Genomic DNA, 24,192 nt, shown 5'->3' on the forward strand with positions numbered 1-24,192 from the left:
ACCGCTCCCTGAGGGGCCGGCGCACGCGTCACTTCCGCGGGCGGTCCCACCCTCTGCCCCCGGCGCCTTCCCGGGGCCTTTCCGGGGCGAGACGCGAGGGGCGGGGCAGCGCGAAGGAGGCGGGGCCATGGCGGTAGGGGGCGGGGCACTGGGAGAGCAGGCCAATGGGGGGTGGAGGGGCGTGTCCGGGGCGTGGCTTGGCTGTGGCATGTGGCGGGGCCGGGGTCTGCAGGGGTCATTCCCATCCTTGCTATTCCCTGCCTTTCCCTGCCCGCGGGGCCGCGCGGGGTGAGCGCCTCTCCTGCTCCGCGGCCGCGTCCTCCGCCACGTCGTGAGTTGCGGGCGGGCGGTGTCTCGTCCTGGGCCTGGGGGAGCGCGGGCGGGAGGGACGCGGTGCGGGGCGAGCGGCGGTGCCGGGGGTGTCCGGGGGGCCGCGGAGCGGGGGCGGGTTGGGCGGCGAGTAGCCGCGGCCCAGGGGCGAGCAGGAGCCTCGCAGGCGCTCCCACGAACTGCCACAGAAGTTGGAAGTAAATGTGTCACAGGAGTTGCGAATAAATTTTCCGATAAGTTGCATTTTCCCCCGTAGCAGCGGCGGGAGTGATGGCTTTGCTCTCCTGCGGCGTGTGGATGCTTGTAGATGATTTTGTTCCTGGGGAGGTGGGAGCCGGGAAAACTGGGTTTCCTTGTGGGGAAGAGAGGTGATTGACTCAGCAATCACCAAACTCGCTGCCTGAGAGTAACATTTTTAGGCCCTGTGGACCACCTCAAAGGTACGGTGTCCTTAGGAGACGCCACCCTTATGCGTGGCATCACTGATATGTAAATATACCGTATGTCTGTATAAGTAAGGTTGAGTGTGTACAGTTGGGATTACCCTTGAAAGCAGCATCCTGCTTCGTGTGGTATCGCACTGAAATCTTTCGCCTCTTTTCCTACCTTAAGTAAAGGTTTTCAGAAGGTTTACCTGTACCCTAGGCAATGTTAGCAAGGTGTCAGCTGGAATCCAGTAAATGGTAGGAAGAATAAATACTGTTCTTTGACCGAGCTCTCAAATACAGCATCCTGTGGGGAAATCCTATTGCAGTGGATCTTCTTCTGATGGATTCAGCAAATCCTTTCACTTTCCCCTCTGTCTCCTAATCTTTGTTTTTTAGGATTGGCAAAGAAAACTCATGTTACAGGATCCTGTCAAGTGAAGTACCTTGATGTCCTGCATGTTAGCTGACTGAATCTCTGCCAGGCTTGGTCATGCAACACCACTCCTGTTTCCTGATAAAGTGAGTTAGCTGCCTGCTTACCAGAGGAACAAACCCAAGAAATACTAATCCTTTGCACCTTAAGCTAAATTGCAGTGCAGCCTTGATGAGTGAGGTAAACTCGCTGATAGTGAGCATTTGGTGCCCTTTAGACCTCAGAGGGTTTGTGACTGAACAGTAGCTTTGAAAACTAGGCAATGTGTGTTGATTCAGTGTTTCTCTCTCTGAAGTGCATGTATTTTTGTATTAATCCAAACTATCTACCATAATCAACCACTACTATATAGATTAATACAGTCTGTTGCATGGTAATGGAAAGTTTGGAAGGAATCTATCCATTTTTATTAGCTTTCATGTCTGTAGTAGATTAGAGAATGTGCTGTCCGTTTTTGCTGCTTGGTTCTAGGTTTCATATATATATATATATATATATATCATGTATGTATACACACATGTATTGTTCTAGTACTTTTCTGGGAGAAATTCCAGGCTACATGCCTCTTAACATATTGGTGAGGACATCTTTATTTTTTTGTTTTAATTGCAAATTCCCTGCTGGATTTATAAACCCATCTGCCAGAAAACAGACTTTGCATCTGGTTATCTGCTATTGAAATTCTAATTGGCACATCCATACAACCTGAAGCCTCTGCCTTCTAAGGAAAGTCTCCTGGCACAGACTTTTTGAAGGCTCTGGGAGTAATTTGCAAAAAGAATTTCCAGCTGTGGTGATGAAAAACATCGATGCTGAATGCCTGATAATGTATCTAAAATGTCGGGATGCATACCTTGGATTACAGGGTTAGCTAATGTAACTACTTAGAAACATACTAGCAGACTTTTTCAGTTGTGTGTTACTGACTAAATTTTCAAGGGAAAATATTGCAGCGACATTAAGGAATGGAGATGTTCGTTTAAAGCAGTGCATGTTGAAAATGTCCAAAACTTTGCTTGAAGGAAGTGTGAAGAATTGATTTGTTTGGGTAAAGTTTCTTGCCTAGTATACAGTTCTGCTGATGTTTCCCCATGCTCTGACGCATAGTTAGCTGAGTATGTGCTCTGTGTGTCATCATCCACACTTGGACACAGTTTTATAAACTGAAAGAGCCATTGAGCAAGTCCAGCTAGAGTTTATGCCAGCATATTTGCAGTGAACATTTCTAGGGGAACCTAGATGTAGGAGGAAAGAACTTGCTGCTCTGCTGTGTTCCCACGAACCAGGGTACTGTAGTGTCTGTTTCATCCTGGCCGCTGTGCGTGTTCCGAGTGATGCTGGGCTTATGGCTCAGAGCAGTGGTGGGGATGGCTGGGTGTCATGCACATGCATCTCCATATGGAGATGTGCATTGTCTGCGTGTGAGTGCTGAACAGCCAGGCTCAAATCCATCTGCTCTGACCGGTTTCTTCTCTCATCCCTGGATGCCACATATAAGCATGTTCAGACATTGCTAATGCAGTCGTTTTAGATTTATCCTTGCCTTTTAATTGTTGCTTTGTGTTTGATACAAACTTCTAATACCAAAAGCAATTATGCACTGGGAAAGCTGGAGGAAAAAGCAGTCAATTCACTGACACTTGCATATAGATCCTCAGCTGCTGTGCGTTGCTACAACTCCTTTGCAGAGCAATGACAATCCACACCAGCTGGCCATTTTCCCTTTTAAGTGTTTAAATTGGGATAGGATGCCTTTCTTAAGGAGATGTTTGTCCCTATGTACACAGCTGGTACAAAGTCCATTCGTGTGGTAGATGAGATACCCTTCCCACCCCTTGTTAACACAGTAATTGTTGGATGAACCTCTATGGTTTATGCTGCACCAGGAACCAGACTAGGTGATCATTGTGGCTTTTTTCCCTCCTACCCTTAAAAGGACTGTGAGGGCAATATCCCTGCTGTGAGTGCTGTTGCTGGATGCCATCTGACACTGTGTGCTCTGGCTCATCAGGGTTGCTTCCCTTTCCAACTTCCAGCCTGTTCTGTAGGTCTAATCCTTTGTCATACCCCACCTGTCAATGATACCCAGCCTGCTTGGGTGTGGAAGGGCTGTTGACCCAGAGGGCTGTTGACCTTGTTGACTGGGAAGCCAAGAAGTCCTGAGAGGTAGCAAGGATTTAACACATTCGTTCCTCCAGTAATTTTTGGTTCCCTTTCTACATCTTAGACTTGGAGCAGTCAGTGGGGCTTGTGAATTGATAGGTGTGGTATTAGTATGCTGCTGGCACTGCAGGGACAGTAATAATGCTGAAAATTGGTGCAGGCAGGACATGGTTGCACACTTTGGAAACGTTGTTCACAGCTCCTTCAGCTTTTGACTGCTGGCAATCCAAGTCAGTCAATGTGCAGGTAAGGTGCCCAAGGTGCCTGTGGTACAGCAATTCGTTCAGGAAAGGACAACTTATCTCCAGCATGGTATGGGGACCCCCTTCTTGAAGGAATGTTTGCATGGACATTGCTGCATGTTCCTGTGAACAACTTATCCAACAAAAGCAAGTGGCAAGAACTGCAGAAGTGGGTTTTAAAGCTCAGTGGAACCACAGGATTGCCTTGCTAGTGTGTAGAGTAGCATTTAGCTGAGGGCTCTGCTTTGCTGTTACTGTGATTTCACTGGAATGAGGTTTCCTTAGGGCAATTTTGAATGTCCATCAGCATAGGTGCAAAACTTCTGATGGTCTTCTGTTGCCTTTGCTGGCTTTATTTTTCTTTGCTGTTCTGGGGCATGGCCTCAAGGGCTGGGTTGGGTTTCAGTGCTGAAAGGTGGGCATGCTACTGCACTGATACCAAGCTGGTGCTGTGTAGCGTTTGTCAAGCAAAATGGGACTGAAACACTGTCCCCAGTGGCTGCAATTGCCACGGTGGGAAAGCTGGTCTTTAAATGCACTTGGCAGAATGTGAGATCTCTGGATTGACAACATGTGGGTCTGGATTCTCCATCGCATCCTTTCCTCCCGTTTTACATGATAGCTTGTCAACCGTTTGGAGAGCACACTGGGCGCTTGTTTGTTTGGTTTTTTTCTTGTAGGACAATGTGGTATGAAGAAAGGAACAGAGGGCAGAGAGCCAGGGATATGGGTACTTGTTTATTTGCAGCCAGCTGGACTGTCCCCCAGTGCATGTGACAGGACCCACAGTCCATTTGTACTCTGCTCGAGGAACCAGCTGGTCCTCCATTTGAGCAGGAAGGTTGCACAGTCAGTGCAGGTTACAGTTGTGTGCCTGGATTATCTCGCTACATCGCCACAGTTCCTGTCACCTTTGCTTGGGGAGTCTCAGTTGGGCTGTGTCCTCTAAAGGACAGCTAAATTGTGTTCTGCAGACATGGCTATGGAGTGTCCAAGCCCCCATAGCTGCCTCTGTTATTCCCTAAGTACACAAAGAGGGAAGAGAGGTTGTCTGTGTGCAAGAGCCTTTTATTAATTTACTGAGACATTCAACAAGTCCTCTTCACAACTATCACTGCTTCTGCTAACAATGACTGCCCAGGAGGGCATCAGGATTGCCTTCCCTGGACTCCATCTGACTCTGACTTGGTGCCAGGCCTGGAGAACTGCTTATGCAATAGTCCAGGAAAACACTTGAACCTGTACTTCTGATGTACCCTGGTGTCCTGGTTTCAGATTTGTTAAAAAAAAAAAAAAAAGGTGTGGAAGTGGAGGGGAGTGACTTGATAAAATTTGCATTGAATTTTACGTGTATGCTTGGGTTGCATTTATATTTGTTTGGCTTGGGGAGACTTTGCAGCACTTTAGCTAAATCTGGTTTTAAATCCACTTAAGTTAAACTCCTAGCACAACTTGTGTGTGGAGACCAGGATGAAATCTCATTAATTTTAATAGGATTAAGCATGTTCTTTTGCTGAGTCTTCCCCTCTATCTTTTTTTTCTGTTTGGCTTCTCTGTATAAAAAGCAGGATAAACCTTTCCACTCTTCCTCCTCTTTGTGAAAATGCTTTATGAGTCTCAGAGAAATGTCTCTCTGGTTGCATACAATAATATTTTACACATTTTTTTCCTATGCTTTCAGCTGTAGTCCTACTGCATCCAGGCTTTTATTGGCTTTTGCTTCCCCTAAAGGCACAATAATTCCTGGCAGCAAGAAAACAGTTACAAGTGTTTGCATGGTAAGTTTCTACACTCAAAATCATTATTTTTCCTTTTGCTCTCTCTGGATAGATTTGAAACTGCTGTAAAACAAGTCAATTAGCAGAGAGAAACTCTGTAGAAGTCATCAGGAACTGAGCATGTGCGGATGGGTGAGAGCAAAATTAATCCCTGTTTGTGAACTGTGAATAAATTGAAGAACAGGAAATAAAGGTAGAAGTGTTATGAATGCAAACTGGTTAAAGGGAAATATTTGGGATCTGTCTAAGATTAAGCAAACCATTAATTGGAGAGGAGGCTGTTTCGTGCATTTGTGTTACCTTTTCATTTCCTCATTTCTCAATGTACATCATGCCCTGAATGTCAGTATTGATTATTTTGATTTGTATGTGATTTATGTTATAGGACCACTCCTCTTCCACCTCTCCTTCAGAAAAGACAAACTCCACAGCAGGTATTTCTGGATGTTCCTGAGATGCTCTTAATGGCACACTTAATAAGCACATGCCTTCATAGGAAAAGTAAACTGTCTTGTAGTTATGTACTAAGCTGGATTTCAAGAGACTTGATTTTCATTTCCAGCTCTGACTAGTTCCTATAGCTATATGCAAATGACTCAGTCTTCTCACACCTATAAGATAAGGGAGGGCTGGTCTGTCTTACCTGCACTCCACTCTTTTGAACTGATGCCCTGTTGTTCCGTGGGCTGGTCTGTATTACAAAGGTTGGGCTGATGTCTCAGCCCAACTTTTGTCTCAGCAAAGCTCCTTTCTACCATCAGTCCTTGTGAGGAAACTTTACATCATCAGTGTGTTGTCTTGCTGGCAGTAGCATCTAGATTTAAATTCCTGTATCTAAGTAAAAAAGGAGAACACAGTGGAAAAAAGCTTTCTGGTTTTTTTTCCATACAATAAACAGGAGATTAGCTTATTAAGGGGGCTAAGGAAGGGAGTTTCTGATGGATGAGAAATGCCCAGTGGTATCTTGAAATTCTCCATGTCCAAGCAAAGAGTATTTATTCCCTAGATCATAGAATCATAGAATGGTTAGGTTTGGAAGGGGCCCTAAAGATCATTTAGTTCCAAACCCCCTGCCATGAGCAGTGATACCACCCACTAGACGAGGTTGTTCAGGTCCCTATCCAACCTGGCCTTGAACACTTCCAGGGCCGGGGCATCCACAACTTTTCTGAGCAACCTGTGCCCATGCCTCACCACTGTCACAGCAAAGAATTTCTTCTTAACATCTAATCTGAATCACTCCTTGTCCTTTCACTGTCTACCTCTGTAAAAAGTCACTCTCCCTCTTTCTTATAACCCCTTTTAAGTACTGAAACACCACAATGAGGTCTCCCTGGAGCCTTCTCCAGTCTGAGCAGCCCCAACTCTCTCAACCTGTCTTCACAGGAGAGGTGCTGGACACAGCGCTCCAGGTGAGGTCTCACCAGAGCAAAGTAGAGGGGCAGAATCGCCTCCCTCAACGTGTTGCCACTTTTGATCCTGGGCTTTTGATGCAGCCCAGGATACAGTTGGCTTTCTGGGCGGCAAGCACACATTACTGAGATATGAATTATATCTTCATTTATGATGATTTTTTTTTAAGGGTTTGCCAGCAGTTTATATTTGTGTTGTAGAAATGACAGGATCCATGTGTTCTGGCTGTAGTGGCCATGAGATGAGTTGGCATGTACTGTGGCTGAAATGCATCATGGACAATGTCTGGGGTATAGCTGACTCTAGTGGCCATGCTTTGGTTGGTGAAGCCAGCAAGGGAATGCAATGTCATAAACCTGCCAGCAGTTACATGACTCAGTTTTATGCAGGTCACAGGTTCCACTAGTTCTGCTGGACTTACTCTCATGTATAAAGTTAAACACCTGCTTTGTGTGTTGAATAATTACTGCCAAAGACAGATCTGCTGATGTGGAAACACCTGATAATGTTCTTCAGGGACACGCTGCTTGAGTTTGAGTTTTGAGTTGAGCTGTGATGCAGGTGGCTTTTGTTACCAGCTGACTTGATAAGCAAAAGCAGGAAGTTTTGTTTGCTTGCTATTTAGCAAATAGCTTTTAACTGAATCCCCTATATTCATAGATTCCTGTTTGTTGCTTTTCTCTCATTGGAAAGAGAGCAAGGTTTTCTTGGCTTTGAAAATCTCATAATGTGTAGAAGTTGGATATGTGTTTATGCACTGAAATATATTCAGTGAAGTAGCAGAAGTGGATTTCTGGTGCTTATAACCCATCTTCATAAGGAATATCTGAATGAAAGTGTTTCAAAATAAAATATAAACAGAAAATGCTAGTGAGGTGAGGTGGGGGGTTTTGTGAGTTTTGGTTGCTTTTTTTTTTCCCCTGCAGGTTTTGGCAATATTTGTAAGTAGTTCTTTCTGGGTGTTATGTTCTGCACTTGGCCCTTGACCCCTCTGAAAGTTGAAACAGATGTCATGCAAACTGTGGTAAAGGCAAGCTGTCCCTTGGGAACTGACCAAAACCTGCAAACCCTTCTACTGAATGAGCTCTTAAGTTATTGCATGACTTGTGACAAATTTGTTTGCAGTAAATCAGTAAGATTACACCTGCAGAGGTCCCTTCTGGAGTTAAAATACATGCTTCAAGATTGTGATACACAGCTGACTCAAGCATTCACATTTACAGTTGTTCTGAGTAAGATATCATGAATGCCATCCAGCTGTAACACTGGATTTTATACGGCGATTCACCTGCATAAAAGATGTCTGGATGAAGGACAGAAATTGTAAATATGTGTACAAATTTATTTTGGTATTTTTGTCTCATGTCCAGGAAAGCTTTGCTGGAGAAAAGTGTTTTAAAAAGCAAAGGCTGAAGTGGTGGGCATGCAGTTTAAATGGCTAGAGATTGTTTGATATTTTAGATGTTAATATGCATCTGTATAGGTAGAGAGTTTTCTGTACTTGTATGTCAGTGCTAGAGGATTTGCTAAGTAAGATGTGACATGTAATTCCTCTTAGATGGCTGTCATAAAAAAAAAAAAAGGCAAACAAAACCAACTCCAAAACCCCCCAATGCATGCTGAGAACACCTAATCCTCACTGAATTAGTTTTTCTGCTCCGTTATCTGCTTGGACAGATTTACCTTGTGATATGATTTCAGGCAATTGAAGTGAAAGTGCTTTACTGTAAAATGGCTGAGTGCTGAGACAGAAGCTGGATTTTGTTGGGAAGCTGGTGGAGGCAGAAGCACTGTTTTCTAGGGCAGAGGAAGCCTTTAATTTCTCCACACTAGCAAAGGAAAGTTGTCAAGGTACTTCCACTAAGTGCTGCAAGTACTTGACTGTTCGGTTACATTAGTGAAACATAATGTTTGTGGTAGTTGTAATCTCTCTTGGTTAGATGGTGAGATTCAGGTATCCCCATGGAATAGTTTTGGAGTTCTCCTCAGCGACATCAGCAGAAGACAGAAAGACAGACTTTCTTCTATATCAAGCTCAGAAAGGTTCAGAAGAACCTGCTGCTGCCTGTGCTCTCCCTCTTCCATCAATGAGGGGCTCTTTGGTGCAAAGACATTTGTACTGGAAAAGCTTTGAGGAGCTCAAACCAAACTTATTTTACTTTGACTTATTTAGCAGTTTTTGAGCATCAAGACTCAAAGCTTAAATGAGTTCCCCTGAAACTGAAAAGAGGGAACCTACAACGAAGTAGCTGCTGCCCTGCTGCCCTGTAGGAGACGAGATACCCAGGAGCTGGGCTGAAGCACTTCTGCAGATGCTGCCATGAAGTAAGGAGAGGGAAGGATGTTTTTCCTGTAGGTTCTGATAACCCATAGGTTTACATTCATGTTGGTGAATACTTACTGGCTATGAAGAACCTGCTACAGGGAAGGTCAGCAAGGTTTAGGAAAGCTGCTACTGGATTTGATTTTTATTTTGTTTAGAAAAAATAGACTTGGCTAAGCTTCCCCACCCTGCCCTGTGATTTCCATGCCTTTCAAGCTGTCAAAATCACAAAGCAAGGAGGCATGCACCAACAAACCTTATTTGGTATCACTATAAGTGTGTTCCTTGCTTGAAGACTTTAGGAAGAATCTCTTGATTTGTGCTATGTATTTGTGATTTATGTATAGTGAAAAGACCCTCAGTATCATATTGTATTGTGATAAGATAAGCTGGAGTGTCTTTTTGCTGCATCTTACCTGGGAGATCCTTGGTATGAAGCTACCTTTGTTTTTTAACATGAGTTGTTCTCTTAAAAAGAAGAAACCTCCTACAATCTAGTAGCCTTCAGGATGTTTTTCTTGTGAGGATAAGGGAAGGTGGAGGCACATATCTTTTGATTAATTTTTTTTTTTTAATTTGTATTTATTCTCTGTATTTCAGAATATGCACAAAGATCCTATTTCCTTGCAGAAAGGAGAAACAGCCAAGAATGCTTTTCTTTCTTCAAGTTCTTTTAGCGCTGAGCAGAAGTTTCCTTTCAGTCATTGCACTGGGACCATGTTTGGCTGTTTCCAGGCTGCCTGAACTTTCTTTTCAGTTTCTGAGCTCCCCACAGTACTGCCTGATGCTTTTGTAACATAAGGTGCCATCTCTGCTGTGTGTAACCCTGCTGAAAACCGTGCAGAGGCTTAAATTCCTGAGGAAAGTTGCAGAACCTTGTGTTCTGGATGGAGATGGGTCCTCTGTTTCTACGGACCTAAAATTAGTGTTATGGCGACATGAACCCATAGAGGAGCATAATGATTTCTCAAAAATATCTGGAGTGAAGGATGGCATTTCAGTGAAATTTAACTTGATCTGTATTGCCAGGAATTTGCTGATTGTGGTAAAATTCTGCAGGGCAGGAGGTGGGTGGGTGACCAAACTTCAACATGTTGGCAGTTTTACTTGCTCCAAAAGTAACACTTGGTTACTTGTACCTTCAGGCTGAAGTTGCTGCTTGTTTAAGTCTCTGTTAGCTCCAGACTTGTCAGTTTTGAATTTAATAGCACCTCAGGCACAATTTATTCCTGTGCATGTGCACTGTGCTGGTTCTAGCTTCTAATGCCATCTGTCAGCAACCATGAACCACCCTTGCTGCAGAGTGCCTGATTCTGCAGGCACTTAGAAAAAGTCATGAGTTTGCCTTTTACCCTTCTTGAGCAGCTTTGCTCTGTATTAGCTCAATGGCTGCAGAGTTCGTGTGGGAGCCACTGGATGGTTCCTTTGAGGGTCTTGTTGAAAGCCGTTTAATTTGAAACACATGGTATTAAATGCCCTACATTTGATCTCCTGTTCCCATGAGACAACACCATGTCTGAAAATTTGCTATCTGTTTCAGGTTCAGATCAGACTAGGGAAGGTTGCAGTTGAGCCATAGTACATGTTTTTATTGCTTGGAGGTATTTTTGTTGACAGATTTATTGTTCACTCACAGCTTTATGTAGTTAGCCTTTGGCAGTTCACTTTTCTGTATATTAAAACTAGATTGTTTCAGATATTTCAAAACAAGGCACAGTTTCATAAATCAAATAGCTGTCTGATCATTTTTCACAGGAAAAGTGTCCTGCTGAGTAGTATTTCTCAGCACTGGAGCTGCAGCACATGGCACTAATATGGGGGAGAAAGGATGATGGATGGGTGATGCTGGTTTGGGGTTTTAGGCTTTAACATTTATTTCCTCAGAGGAAAAGTGTTGTGGCCATGAAGCCTCAATGGTGACAGTGTGGACTGTCCTCAGCTGTATAATCTGTTTGCCTTGTCACCTGAGGGAGGAATACAGGTGGGGAACAGAGGCACAGAAAGATGGAAATGGGTAAAGCTGGTAATACTTGAAACAAAACTAACCCCCAAAAAGCACCCATAAGCCCAGAGTAGCTAAATTTGCCTGTTGTGGTTTAACTCCAGCTCACAACTGAGCCCCACAGAGCCACTCGCTCAATCCCACATGGAGTGAGGGAGGAGAATGGAAAGGTAAAAGTGAGAAGACTCTTGGGTTGAGACAGAGTTAGTAGGAAAAGCAAAAGCTGCACTTGCAAGCAAAGCAAACCAAGGAATTAATTCGCCACTTCTCATGGGCAGGCAGGTGTTCAGGCATCCCCAGGAAAGCGGGGCTACATCATGGGTAACAGTGACTTGGGAAGACAGACACCATCACTCCGAACATCCCTCCCTTCCTTCTTGTTTCCCTGGCTTTATATGCTGAGCATGATGCTGTAGGGTCTGGAATATCCCTTGGGTCAGTTGGGGTCACCTGTCCTGGCTGTGTCCCATCTGACTTTGTGTGCATCCCCAGCCCAGCCTCCTTGCTGGTGGGATGGGATGAGAAGCAGGCTCATTCCCTGAAGCTTGTAGATGCTGCTGTAGGCGTTGCAGTCACCTTTCCTGTGGGGTGTGTGTCATGCAGATTGATAGGAGATTTAACCGTAGATGGAGACTACACTACAAATTGAAGGAGGTGGTTTATATTTAGGGGAGGAGAAGATGTATAACTTTATTGCTGCCTAATTAAAATGATTTTGCTTATTGGGCTGTTGTCCATAACAGATTCTAGTGTGATGCAGTCTGTGTAGGCTTTTTGGCTTTGTAGGATCTTTTAAATCTCTTTTTTGTGGACGTGTATTGGGAGAAACATCAGAAAAGGCAGAAGCAAACCAAACCTATGTCCATCCAATACCCTATTTTGTCTGCTGCAGCAAGGAGTGTGCTGCTAATGTGCCAGCTTTTCTGTAATACATGGCCAGCTGTACCATGTTAACTGAAGAATTGTGTAGGAGAGGGAATATAAGAAATGAACTTCTGGATCTGAGCTGGCAATGTTTTTTCTCCGAATTGCATTTCAGAGCATGTGTAACTTGCGTCCTACTGTTGCAGCAGATCATCCTCTAATGCTCTGCTGCCGTCACGTCAGCCCCAGCTGTTTATCAGATCCAGCTGGCTGGTCAGCATTCTAGCCTGGCCAATGTATCTACGAGATAGGACTCATGATTTCTAGGCACATTTTCCTTCAAAACTCCCTCTGAAAGTATAGAACCGTGCACTTTCCATCTCAGTCATCTTTCTACAGGAGCGTTTTGTTAATGCTGGAAATGATGGGGGCATGGAGAGCCAGTATTGGGGCAAAAAGTGGGCCTCTGATTGTTGTATCCCGGTTTTCCAAGGAAGTGGGAATGCTTCACACTGCGCAGACATCTTAGGAAGTCAAAGGAACTGTGTCCAGACCAGGGACCTAGCAATGTATTTCCTCCTCTGTAATCTGTAATGCTTCTCTGCTTCACAGTCTTTTCATTCTTCATTGTTGGTAGTACGTTACATGTTGTAGAAACAGCTTTGCAGCCTGTCAATAACTTTCTTGGGGAGCCAAAGGAACTTAATGGCTCTAAAGCTGCTGTTCAGAGAATCATATAACTTCGTTTGGTCATGCTCAGCTGACATTGGGTCAGCCTCATGTACCTTTGGTGCTGCCCCTTCTGTCTCCAGACTTATCTTCATGTGCATCTTCAGTCTTGGAGAGAAGCTTGGGAAGCAAAGTGCTGCTCAGGATTGCAGTGCAGATTCCCTGTCTCCTATATTCTTGCCTTGATTTACCAAACGAGGTGTGCTTGTCTTCCCTTAGCAAAATCTAGTTGAATTCTGTTTTTCTAAAGAGAGTAATACAGCACTTGTTTAGAGGGCTGACAACACATCAAGTGTTTAGCAGCAAATACAAGTGGGAAACAGGCCTTATGTCTTCTCAGTTGGATGGGAAAGTAGCACTGTTGTCTGCAAAAGGTATCCCACCTCTGTTTTCCCTGCTCTGTTGATATACTGAAGCTAGAACATTTGTTTGCTACTCTTTGACCTTATTTCATACCTAGTCCATGCACACTTGTAAGAATGAATTTTGAGGCAGTGTCTGCTGGCTCTTCGATGACAGCTCAAAGGAGCATGTGTTGCCCTAAATGATTTGCTTTGCACACTTTGTACCTGTGATCTCTAACACCCACACTCCCTCTTGCCATGGGTTTTTTTTGTCTAGTTCTACATCTCTCTTTTCACCCTGGTGCAGTCCCTGTGTGCACCTTGCAGCTGCTTAACCACAAACAACTGAGTCTGGCTGGGAGGGCATGGAGGCAAGGCTTCTCTCTGCTCTTGAAACATCACCCTAATCATTTTCTTTGAAATAATACTCTGCATTTTTTAATTTGTACAAATTCCTTGTCTTGAGCCCTGTGAGATCAGCAAGAAGAGAGGAATTCTTTTGAAACCCAGTGGGCAGTACGCTCTGGATATGTGTGTACATTGCAAAGTTACCAGTCTTTCAGTTGTTGACTCAGTTATTTTAGTTATATATGCTAAGTTATAGCCAGAGATGACAAAAGTGAACTTTACGTTTTTCAGAGCGTAGTCTTTTCCCACATTTTATTTGTTGCTGTCTTCTGTGATTTTTTTTTTTTACTTTTAATTCCCTTGGGGATGCTCTAGAAGTGAAGAAGGTCATGCTCAGAGTGTGAATTTTACCCCGATTTCTCAAAATTAATTCTGATGGGAACAGTAGCATTCATCTCTTCCATCATATTTTCCAGACAGAGTGGTTTCTTCTGGGGATCAACACGATTTGGAGAAGGTTTAATTAGTGCTGTTCTGGGTTGTAGGTGTGTGGAGTGGGTGTTCAGTGGGGTCTCTGAGCACAAGTGGAGCTATGTGGAACTGGCTAGAAGTATGATGGGAAGGCAGAAATACAGCTTGTTGCTTGTGATTATAAAAGGCAGTTGTTAAATCAGGAAAAGTGATCTGCAGGTAATTGTAACTCTTGTTCTGGATGTATGGGATTGGCTAAGGTGGAAGAGGCCAAAAAAACCCACCTCTAGCTGGAGGTTCTGATATTTAATACAGCATCCTAAGTGCCATTTGTACTGCATTAAAGTATGACTGCATCTGGTTATCCCCTTGCTGGACTTGGAAATGAGCTATTTGCTTCTCTGACACACTTATAGTCTGTGCATTACGTTTGTCTACTTCACTTGCTCAGTCTGCAACCTGTAAAGGGATTTTTATAATTGGCTGAAGAACACTGAGAAGTGTTTTAAGCCTCTAATTTTGGATTGAGTGTCTTAGAGGAGATATTATCAGTTGGCCCCTGAGGAGACCATGTTTATTGAGAGGGAAAGGGGAGACAAATCTCTTGTGTGTGAGCTTGGCTAAACCACTGTTGGCCTAATCCAGAAAGGCTGCCAGGTACTTTGGAAGAGGTAAGAGTCACGTACTGGGGTTTTGCTTTCCTCTAGAGTCTTTGCAGTTGAGTGGAACCAAAGTCAGCCATGATGGGAAGGACTTGTAGTGAATTAAGGTGGTTGAAGATACAAAACACCTCTTTGCATAGGGGACAGATAGCTATGTTAACGCAACAGCTTCAAGACACTGAGTGTGATCAACATTTAATCTTACAAATATCTGTGGTACTTGGGTTGGTTCAGTTTTATTTGTCCTAATATACTGAGATTTTAACTATAATAATTATTATAGTATTTATTCATAGATATAATACTGCTATATCTGCAGTTTCAAAATGCAATGGAAGATGTTTATTCTTTGAGGGTGGTTAATATAACTAGAGAATTATTAGTAAAGGTAGGAAAAAATTCAGTAATAAGTGTTAAGTGTTTGTTTTCATTGCTGTTATTCTTTACTAGTTTATTTAAAACAGTATATCCATACATTATTGCACAGGCAGTTCATTCTCAGGGTCACTTCTTAGGCTGTAAAATAGTGCTTCTTGTAAACACTTTACCTTGAAAATGGACAGCAGAGAAAAGCTGCACTCTTTAAAATATAAAATTTACCATTAATTATGTATTTTTTCCTTTTTTTTTATTTTCTGTGGGTCAAATACTGCTTTCTGCATCTCTGCCTAGGACTGCTGAACTTTAAAAAAAAGTGCAGTTATTTTGCCACGTTGTGGTGGGAGTGCAGGTTGACAGTGTTCTGAGGCAAAGTACCTCTCTCAGTGTCCGTGAGAGAACCCAGTTCACTTGCTGTAAGTTAAAGGAATTTTTGCTGTCTGCCAGCAACAAGGATCTGCCTGTTCTAGGAAAAATCTTTTGTGGGCAGAGTTACTTCATGTCTTCCCTTGCTTTCCCACTTGCTCCCAGTCTTGTCAAACTGCAGTTTTCAATTGTTAATCTGCAATATATGCTAAGAGTGACAGCAAGAGCATGCTAATGGCTAAGGCAAACTTGTAGAAGTGTCTTGTAATTTGGAACAGTGGGAAAAGTATTAAAGTTAGCTTGGCTGAATAGCACAAATTAATTACCAATAAATTACCAATCCCCTGACAAAAAATGTGGGGCTACTGTCCTCAGCAGCTGATGCCAGTGTAGCGTGTTGCCAAGGCTGTATTTGTGTATTGCACCGGTCATCTCTTCTGTGCTGATTCATTCAACTCCTGCTAAGGTGCACTTGGAAGAGCAAGTGATAAGGAATGAGCAAAGTCAGTCTGTGCTGTGCATGTGTAGTGTGAAATGGAGAGAGACCCTCGTGAAGCTGGTGCTGACTGGACCACCAGGCGTAGTCTCTGGTACACAGGACTAGATGGGGCTGCTGAGCTGCCTTTCCTTGCCAAGACTTCTGTTGTTAGGTCAGACTTAGAAATATTTCCAGCTGCCAGGTGGGATGACGCGAGCGTGAACTTTTGGCTGCACTGAGAAACCTGCTCACACAAAGCGAGTGCGACGCTGTGCACACTTGCTCCAAGGAGAAGGCTGAACAGGGGTGCATGAGCTAAGGTCAGCAGTGCAAGTACCCTACAGCCCAGTCAGTTTGGGCTCCCCTGCTCTCTGGGAAAGCAGAAGATATAGAAATGCTCCATCTATTTTCAACAGGTAAAATAACTCTCTTTACTAGAATAAGTGGGCAGGAAGGAGACTCTGAGTTCCTTATGGAATTTGTAGGGTGACTAGAGAAGCTGAACTTGAGGCACTGCAGTTTAGTATCGAGTTTTGTCCCCGTCTTTGGCTCTTTGACCGTCCAATGTGGACCTGTATTTTATGTGTCCTCTGCGAAGCTTGGGGTACCTGCTTATATTTCACCCCTTTTCACACAGGGTTATTTTGAAGCTAAAACTGTTGCCCTTTTTGGGGCTTGAGGATATAGAAGAAGAAGGAAAAATTGGAAACAAAAGTTCCATGGTAGGGGGCATCAAAGTGTTGCAATCTGTGAGTCAAAGCTAATAAACGTTATTTTGGGCTTTCTTGGGGAGGAAAAAAGGCTCTGAGTCAGATTCTTAAATTCACAAGTGTAGTTGGGACTGGAGTTGAGAACTCAGGCCGAAACTTCTTGCATGGATGGCTAAATCAGGGTCTTACGCACATTACTGATGAGTGTTAGATGTTCTTCACTATGATATTTATACCATTCACACATGCTGCTCATTCTGTGTTGTGAGCTGCCTTTGCAGTCATCACATACATCCTTGAGATGTCACACAAAGTTGAATCTCAACACCCTTTGAAGGCTGTGACATTTCATAAAAGTAGGATGAGGACTAAAGCTTGCTTCAGTGATGAGGAAGCAATTAAAATTACTTAGGTCACAGCCTTAAAATTGGTCTGGTTCAGGCTGAACTGTTTGGAAGCTCATATAAAGCTTTAAAAAGCCTCAGAAACAGGAGGGTAAATCCAGACAGAAGGCAATGATCTGCTCTGGTGTCAGCTTGAGCTGCTTCAGTGACTTCAAGGATGAAAGCACGTCCATTGGGACAGAGACTTGTGTGTGCATTGATAATGAAGGAAAGACATTGCCTATTGTTTTATGTGGGGAAATGAAGGCTTGTTGTGGGTGTGAATCTTCTTCGTAACAGTTGATGTGTCTGTGTAATGTCTTGGAAGATCTGAAATAGTGGCTTTTACTTGTTTTCAATCAAAGCTTCCTGTAGCTGTCTGCAATGAGCAGGAAAATCAAAGCAGAAGTCAACCTTTGGTTCTTGGTTTTGACTGACTCTGTATAAAGGCAGGGACAGGACTATAGTTCCCCATATTATCAGTGTACTCAAACTGGTGTAAACCCTTCTGCTCAGCCTGGGAACAACATTGAGGGTCCCAGAATGAGTCAAAAGGCATCATATCTGTGCTGTCATATGCTTGTGTGCTTTGAGATTGACTTTATACCCATGGCTTTTGACTTAAGCTGTTCTTCATTGGGACCTGAGAGAAGAAGAGCAAAGTACCTTTTCCAAAGAAGGAGCCTCTCTGAATTTGGGAATGGTCTGTACTCTCCTGCCTCTGCGTCCATGCTTGTTTGTGGTGTGTAATGATAGTTGCCTGCCTTTTGTACATTTTTTTTTTTTCTATTGCTGCTGATAGGAATATAGAAAGTTTTGTTTTGTTTTGTTTTTTTAATAGGTATATTGCAGTGGATCTGAAGTTGATATAAGAAAGAATTGCTTCTGGGAAGAGAAACCTCCCTGTAAGGCCAGCCCTGAAGATGTGGACTGCCATTGTATTCTTCCTGCTGATTTCCTTCTCTATATGTGAACACGGGTTTTCTGTCCTAAAGGGGAGAGGAGTCCATGTAGTGCAAATAAACAGGCTTACAACTGAAAAACAATGCAGGGAGGCTTGTCAAAGCCCAGGTGCTTCAGGTGAGGTTCTTGTCCCTTAGATGGAATTCCAACTGTGTTTTCTGTTCCTTGAAGGTCTCCACTGCTCCCCTGACAACTTTCTTTCTTAATTCCAGTTGTTTACGGGCTTTTACAGTTGTGCTTCTCTGTGCAGTGCTGTAGTGCTAAGTAACTTCTGACAGCTTTGGTTAAATTGAATCCAGAACAACTGTTTCCCAGGGCCCTTCTAGCTTCTATAAGAAACAGCATGCATGTGCTCTTGGTGTGCACTGATAGCGTGCAAGCAGTGTTAGGTCACTTGAATTGAAGAGTGATTATTCCATTCTGCCAGATGTTTGCAAGTCAACAGTGCTCTTGTAGACAGCTGCACTAGAACGAGTAGTCTTTGTTCCCTGCTATGTTTTTCCTGCCTTAGAAGAAACTACTTGTATCCTGCAACTGAGCACAGGGTTAAACAAATCTGGTGAGATGAAAGCCTTCTGCTCACTACCTCTGGGATGTCCTTATAAAAGCATTAAACTTCTAAATGAGTTTGAGTTGTCCTTATGAAGGTCTCAATCCTATCTAGCCACACGTGAAAGCTCAAAAAGCTGGTGATGTTGTCATGAAGATGAGGCCTTGGCTCAGGTGAATGAATATCTGACATTCAGATTGTTAGGAACATAATAAAGATGCTGCTTTTAATGGCCAGGAGTTTCAAAGCTCTAGTTCAAACATGAGACATTCCTTCATAGTGGAAACAAAGTACCTTTATAAATTGTTTTATTTAGGAGATAAAGTAAGGGTGAGTTTGTTTCCCAAGGCACCAGGGCTGTGAAAACTCCAGGTTCTGTTTTTTAAGGTGGTAAACCCTAGACAGATGACACGTTCACACTGACTGTGCGGACACTTAAGGTCTGTAGCACTTCATGTTGGTGTGTTCCACCTGACAATCTCTAAATTCTATGCACGTGTCATCCTTAACCTTTTGATGTATTGATAGGGTAGAAAAGGTCATCAACTGCTTTTTCCAGAAGAGAAACATAAAGAATTTAGTTAGTCTGCAATAAGGGCTACAACATGATTTGGCTGCGTGGTTGGCCCTGTTGCTGACTTTAACCACTTCGTTGTCTCCTGATCTGTTAGTACAGAATAAGTCCAGTTGAGTGTTAGCTTTGTTGAGCAGAGGGTTTGAGCCTCTACAATTAGGTGACCCATTCCGTTTCAGGAAACCGTGCGAGACTGAACCCAAAAGCATAAACTTTTTTAAGTTTTACGTTCTATATTAAATGTACTGAAGCAATTTAATTTCTATTTGTTACTTGATGGCTGGTCTGTTGCACTACCTGGTGTCAAGGGAGGTGGAAAAGATAGAAACTCTTGACATGAATGTATGTGCAGAGAGATCATCTGGAAAGAAGGACCTGAAATGTTTTTATTTGTTATTAGCTTTAGGTTTTAAGATCAACTTTACTGATCTCATTCTCCATTCTCATCTTCCCCAACAATATTTTTTTTGTGTTTTCTGTCATTACAGACATGAGACCTGAGGCTTAGTTGTCAGAATAGTTACACATATGTAACTGTTGGTAAAGAAGCAATAGATATTATTTTTTAAGATATTATAGTTTTAAGTTGTAATCTCCAGTTGCACAGGGAGATGTCTTCATAGCTACATTGCTTGGAGAAGTGGAAAAATAACATTCCCAGCTGGTTAGGCACTCTTCCGTAGATGTAATTTGTACCTTTGCTGACATAACATCAGTTACTTATGGAAGTAGTGCAACTACCACAGCAAAAAGGGACCTTTTGAAGTTCCCTGGTCCAACTCCAATTTAGATCTGTCTGTTCAAGAACTGATGGAGAGACCTCTCTGGCCCCCAGCCCAGCATTGGGGTGCCCTTGTGCTAGAAACTAACTTTTGCCCTTGATGTTGAGTTGGGATTTGCTGTAAATCATCTGCTTCAGGCCCTCAGACGTCTAATAGTCTCCCTTGGACTCACTCCAGTATTTCAATACCACTCTTGTAAGCTAGAGAACCCAAAACTGGGCATAGTGTTTAAAATGCCTCCTCAGTATTTGCTGGAGGAGGTTCATTCCTTCCCTCAGAGCTTAGTTATGTATACGTAGATATGTAGAAAGAAGTTAGTCAGTTCAAAGGGATGCCAGGAAAGCGATTTCTTGCTGTGATGAGTTTATTTAGCTTGTGTTGGGATTTGACTTAGTAAAAGACAATTTCTGTGATGCCTCCCGTGGCTAATGGTATCATTATTCAAAGAATGAAGAGTGAATTTCTGTGTAACTCCAAGCACTGAGATGAGAGCTGTCTCCTATGAGTGATGAGATGGATGTCTACTCAGTTTTGGCTCATTTATTCTTTTTCCCTCAGTAAGATATGTAGATGAATGCTAGCATTTACATGAGAACAAACTGTAGTGCACTTTCTTTGTCCCTGCCTGGGTGAGTGAATTGCTGTTGTTAGGAGATGTTGGTACCAGAAGACAAGCAGGTAGGTAGGCTGCAGCTCCTATATTGATTTCATTGGCTTTCCAGTTATTTTCACCAAGGCTGAGTCAGGATCCTTTTAAGGCCAGACTTTCTAGTTATTGTGTGGGTTTGGGGTTTTTTTTGTGGTTTTGTTTGTTTGTTTGTTTTTTCCAATTCTTTAATTAAAGCTATGAAGCAGCATGTTTGGTATGTTTTGTGTAGCAATGCATTTTCTCTGCTGTTTTCAGGAAACCGTCACTGTAATTGGTCTATGCCCTACCAGAACCACTGCATCTTCTTGCAGTGTCACCAGCTGAGTGTGTGCCAAAATGCTGGAGAACAAGACATCAAAGATCTACTTGGAGGTAAAGCCATGTTTCAGGTTCCTAGTGAATCCAGGATCCTGGTTCTTTTGCTTTAAATGCCTATGTTTAGACCTTGATAGGCTTTCAGCTGAGGGAGATGGATTGTGAAATGCCTGTAGGATAATTCTGTAGGTAGAGTTGATTGGAATAACCACGACCTAAGGTTTCTGGCACCTGCACGTGCAGGCTCTGTCTTTGAATAACTTTTGTAACTGTTACCGAGTAACAGTTTGTTTCCATGTTGAAGACATCATTCATTCAAGCCATTTGCATGCCACACGCTGTCCTTGTGAAAATAAAGTCATAACAGATGTATTTATATTTTTTTCAGAGAAAGGAAAATGTCTTGGCATTGTTTTTCTCTCAGATTGCCAGAATTTTGTTCCAGAGTCAACAGGCTGCTTCTATAATCAGAGCAGCAATTGCTCATGGTGACTTTCCAGTGCCAGGGTATTGAATTTTAATTAAGTGACACAATAACAAAATGGAGCTTATTCGTAATTGAGGAACCAACCTTTTAAAGTATGTTTCAAGAAATCACTGTACCCCAGTTTAAAAAAGAGTTTGTTCATGGTTCTTTTGGGTTGGCAAAGGTTTCTCTGCAACACACCAACCAGACCTGTGATAAGCAGATGGGGTTTATGTCACTATAAATCTAGCTCACTAGTTGTGAAGGAAATTATCCTGATGTAGGGAGGTGTAAGTGGGAATTTCTGCCCATTTTTGAGAGGTGAAAATTATGAATCTAAGCCCAAAGGCTTTGTCAATGATGTGTAACTTTGAAAGCATGAGTCTTCTTCTCAGGAGCTGACATTTGTAATGCTGCTCCTGTTGATAATGTGCTTCTGCATTGTAGCTCTCTACTTGATTACTCCTCTTTTGTGAAATTAATTCCCCGGTTGGGTAAATACTAGAGGTCTGTGGTAAAAAAACTGAACCAAACCAAAAATCCTCAAAGGGATTATGTGCAATAAAGACAGGGCGGGGGGGGGGGCTGAGTTTTCATGTTCTTGCTTAATTCAGGACTGATTTATTCCAGTTGTACTATGTCTACTGCAGAATATGTGTTGTGGTGTGCATGTTGGGGGGTTGAGGTTAGATTTGAGCTTGAGAGTTTTATTCTTACAAAACTCATTGTTTTTTTCTTTTTGAAGAAATTGTCAGCAGGAAATGGGAAACAGTCCTGTTTCCCCACCAAAGCTATCCACAGAAGAAGGAGAGGATGCTGAATGCACAGGTTGACCAACGCAGTGTGGAAAACCTGTTTTCCTCAACTGCTCAAACTCACAAAATTCATTTGAGGCATTTGCTTGGGTTTGAGAATGAAAATGTCACAGCAAATACAAGCAAATCAATTGCAAGCAGTGCTACCACTCCTACTGCCCCAGCTGTAACAACAAACATTACAAATGGAAGTGTCTTCATTACCACTTATGAAACAACTGCCAAAGCTTCAAATGCCCCTGGAGGTTCTGATAGCATTGCTAAAACCATGCAATCCACTGCCTTTTCTCCCACTTCTGGTAACATCTTTTCTTCCACTTCCAGCCATGTCACCCAGATTGTGGTCACCAGCCAAAAATCAGGAAATAGTAGCTCTGTCTCAGTATTGTCCCCCACTTCTACTTCTGCTCCCCTCACTGTTACTTCTAAGGCAGGTACTCAAACAGAGCAGTCTAACCCAGCTACCACCACCACCACCACCACCAGTGCTCCCCATTCTAACAGCCCCACCACTGCTGGAGCTGACCTGAAGACACTGGCCACAACATTGACCACCCTCATCCCACAGGATGCAAAAACATCTTCCACTGCTACCAGTCATGCCACGACACTCAAACCCTTGGAGAGTTCTCACTCTGCGAATCCACTGCATGTCAGCACACTGCCAGCTCTAAAGCCAGAAGCAAGTACAAACACAGGATCCTTGAGTGAATCAACTTCTCTTCTGGGCTCCACAAGAGGTGCCATGGTTTTAACTACAGCCTCTACAGTAGAAACTACGACTGGGCACGGGATAAAGTCAACATTTGACATCTTTTCAACAACCATGGCTCCAACAGATGCACCCAAAACGACAGCTTTGGACCTCACAGAAACTCAGGACAAAGACAATGAGTACCTTCTCATTGCTGCCGAGCCTCTGACTCAGTACTTGGTGGATAAAAGTTCACTTCTTGCAGTGCTTTTAGTTGGTACGGTTTTCTTCATAACTGTTATAGTTCTTTTCCTCATGCAGGCCTATGAGAGCTACAAGAAGAAAGATTACACACAAGTGGATTACCTGATCAATGGAATGTATGTGGACTCAGAGATGTGAAGGGGTGGGAATAATACAGTAGGCAGAGAGGTGGAAAGGAGTTTCAAAGTCTGCCTGACTTGTTTTTCCTTCCTATTTGCCTATAACACAAACTGAAAGTGCTTCCAAATTTACTTCTAGTGCAATTGAGGAGAAATGCCATGTACTGTATTAAGAAGAAAAAAAATAATTTTTTATTTAACTGTGCAACAAGTTGCTGTAAAAACGTAAAAAGAGGAATAATTTTTAACATTTTCATAATGCACAATAGCTTTGGCCATTATTTTTCATTGCAAAACAAACCTAACAAGGGGTAAGCTACCACCCTCTGAAAATGCTGTAGCGCTTCTTCAACTGTGCAAGTTGAAGTTACACTGCAAGTTCCTCGTGTTCCATTTGTTTCACATGTGCTCCTTGGAAAACAGAGCAAAGGATGCTGTCACCTTTTGTGAAATGCTCCCAAACAGCCGGATGAGAAGTCTGGAGTATTGTTGTAACAGGGAACTTTTAATCCAGTGTGTGTCATATTTCAGTATGCTTCTTGCTTGTAAAGAGGTCTGTTTACAAGGTATTGTAAACCCTGTTTACTGCTAACCTAAGATCTCTTTTCACCACGGAGTGGATTACTGTGCCTCTGCACTTAAATGATCTTATTTTTGTATTCAGTTAATAAACGGGACCCTGGAAGGGCATATTTTGTTGTGTTTCTGTTTTCATTCCTGTCCCTGCTGGTTCAGAAGCAAGCAAATGGGCTTCTGGGGCTTAAGCAAATTACCTCCATTTCAGTATTCCAATTATGGGAGCTTTGAAGACCTCACTGAAGGCATGGACATGTCTGAGAAGATACTGATCATCTTCCAGAGTACTGCTTCTGTAATTTAAGACCAGTATGCTACCAGTCTCCCAGGTATGCAGACCCACTTATTGCCTATTATCTTTCATGCTTAGAGCATCAGGCTCTGTTTTGGTTTTTCTTTTGCATTTAGGACCAGCACAGAGTTCTTAGTATTTTGGAAACTTTATTGCGCATGCAGTTGCAACTTTCCTCCCAAGATCTACATTTGAAAGAATGAGTAGAAAACACTTGATTTTTAGGCAAGTATTCTTCAGTGATTAATGTGTCTTGAATGACACATACATACCATTAGCAAAATTATG

General features: G+C 42.9%; 1 protein-coding gene across 6 annotated transcripts; it reads left to right on the forward strand.

Annotated features, from left to right (window-relative positions):
* Nucleotides 1-205: 205 nt before the first annotated feature.
* Nucleotides 206-23,729, forward strand: LOC113994001 (uncharacterized protein C11orf24 homolog). 6 transcript variants are annotated; one of them, XM_039383926.1, is made up of 7 exons: nt 236-331; nt 1,155-1,277; nt 5,278-5,374; nt 17,472-17,587; nt 17,687-17,925; nt 20,619-20,735; nt 21,890-23,729. In XM_039383926.1, the coding sequence occupies exons 5-7, from the start codon at nt 17,769-17,771 to the stop codon at nt 23,053-23,055; spliced, it is 1,440 nt and encodes a 479-aa protein (XP_039239860.1). In that variant the 5' UTR covers nt 236-331; nt 1,155-1,277; nt 5,278-5,374; nt 17,472-17,587; nt 17,687-17,768; the 3' UTR covers nt 23,056-23,729. The 6 variants fall into 6 exon arrangements, with proteins under 6 accessions (XP_027588465.1, XP_039239860.1, XP_027588463.1 ...); XM_027732664.2 differs by lacking the exon at nt 17,472-17,587 and having other exon boundaries at nt 206-288; XM_027732662.2 differs by lacking the exon at nt 17,472-17,587.
* Nucleotides 23,730-24,192: the final 463 nt, after the last annotated feature.

The sequence above is a fragment of the Pipra filicauda genome, unplaced genomic scaffold, assembly GCF_003945595.2.
Source record: "Pipra filicauda isolate LSUMZ 115617 unplaced genomic scaffold, ASM394559v2 scaffold32_size4067784_pilon, whole genome shotgun sequence".
NCBI lineage: Eukaryota > Metazoa > Chordata > Aves > Passeriformes > Pipridae > Pipra > Pipra filicauda.

Bases quoted from the DNA above. Each gene is read 5' to 3' on its own strand.
- LOC113994001 (XM_027732664.2), top strand. From the start codon at position 17,769: ATGTGGACTGCCATTGTATTCTTCCTGCTGATTTCCTTCTCTATATGT. The intron at 17,926-20,618 runs GTGAGGTTCTTG...TGCTGTTTTCAG, and splicing joins TCAAAGCCCAGGTGCTTCAG to GAAACCGTCACTGTAATTGG. The intron at 20,736-21,889 runs GTAAAGCCATGT...TTCTTTTTGAAG, and splicing joins CATCAAAGATCTACTTGGAG to AAATTGTCAGCAGGAAATGG.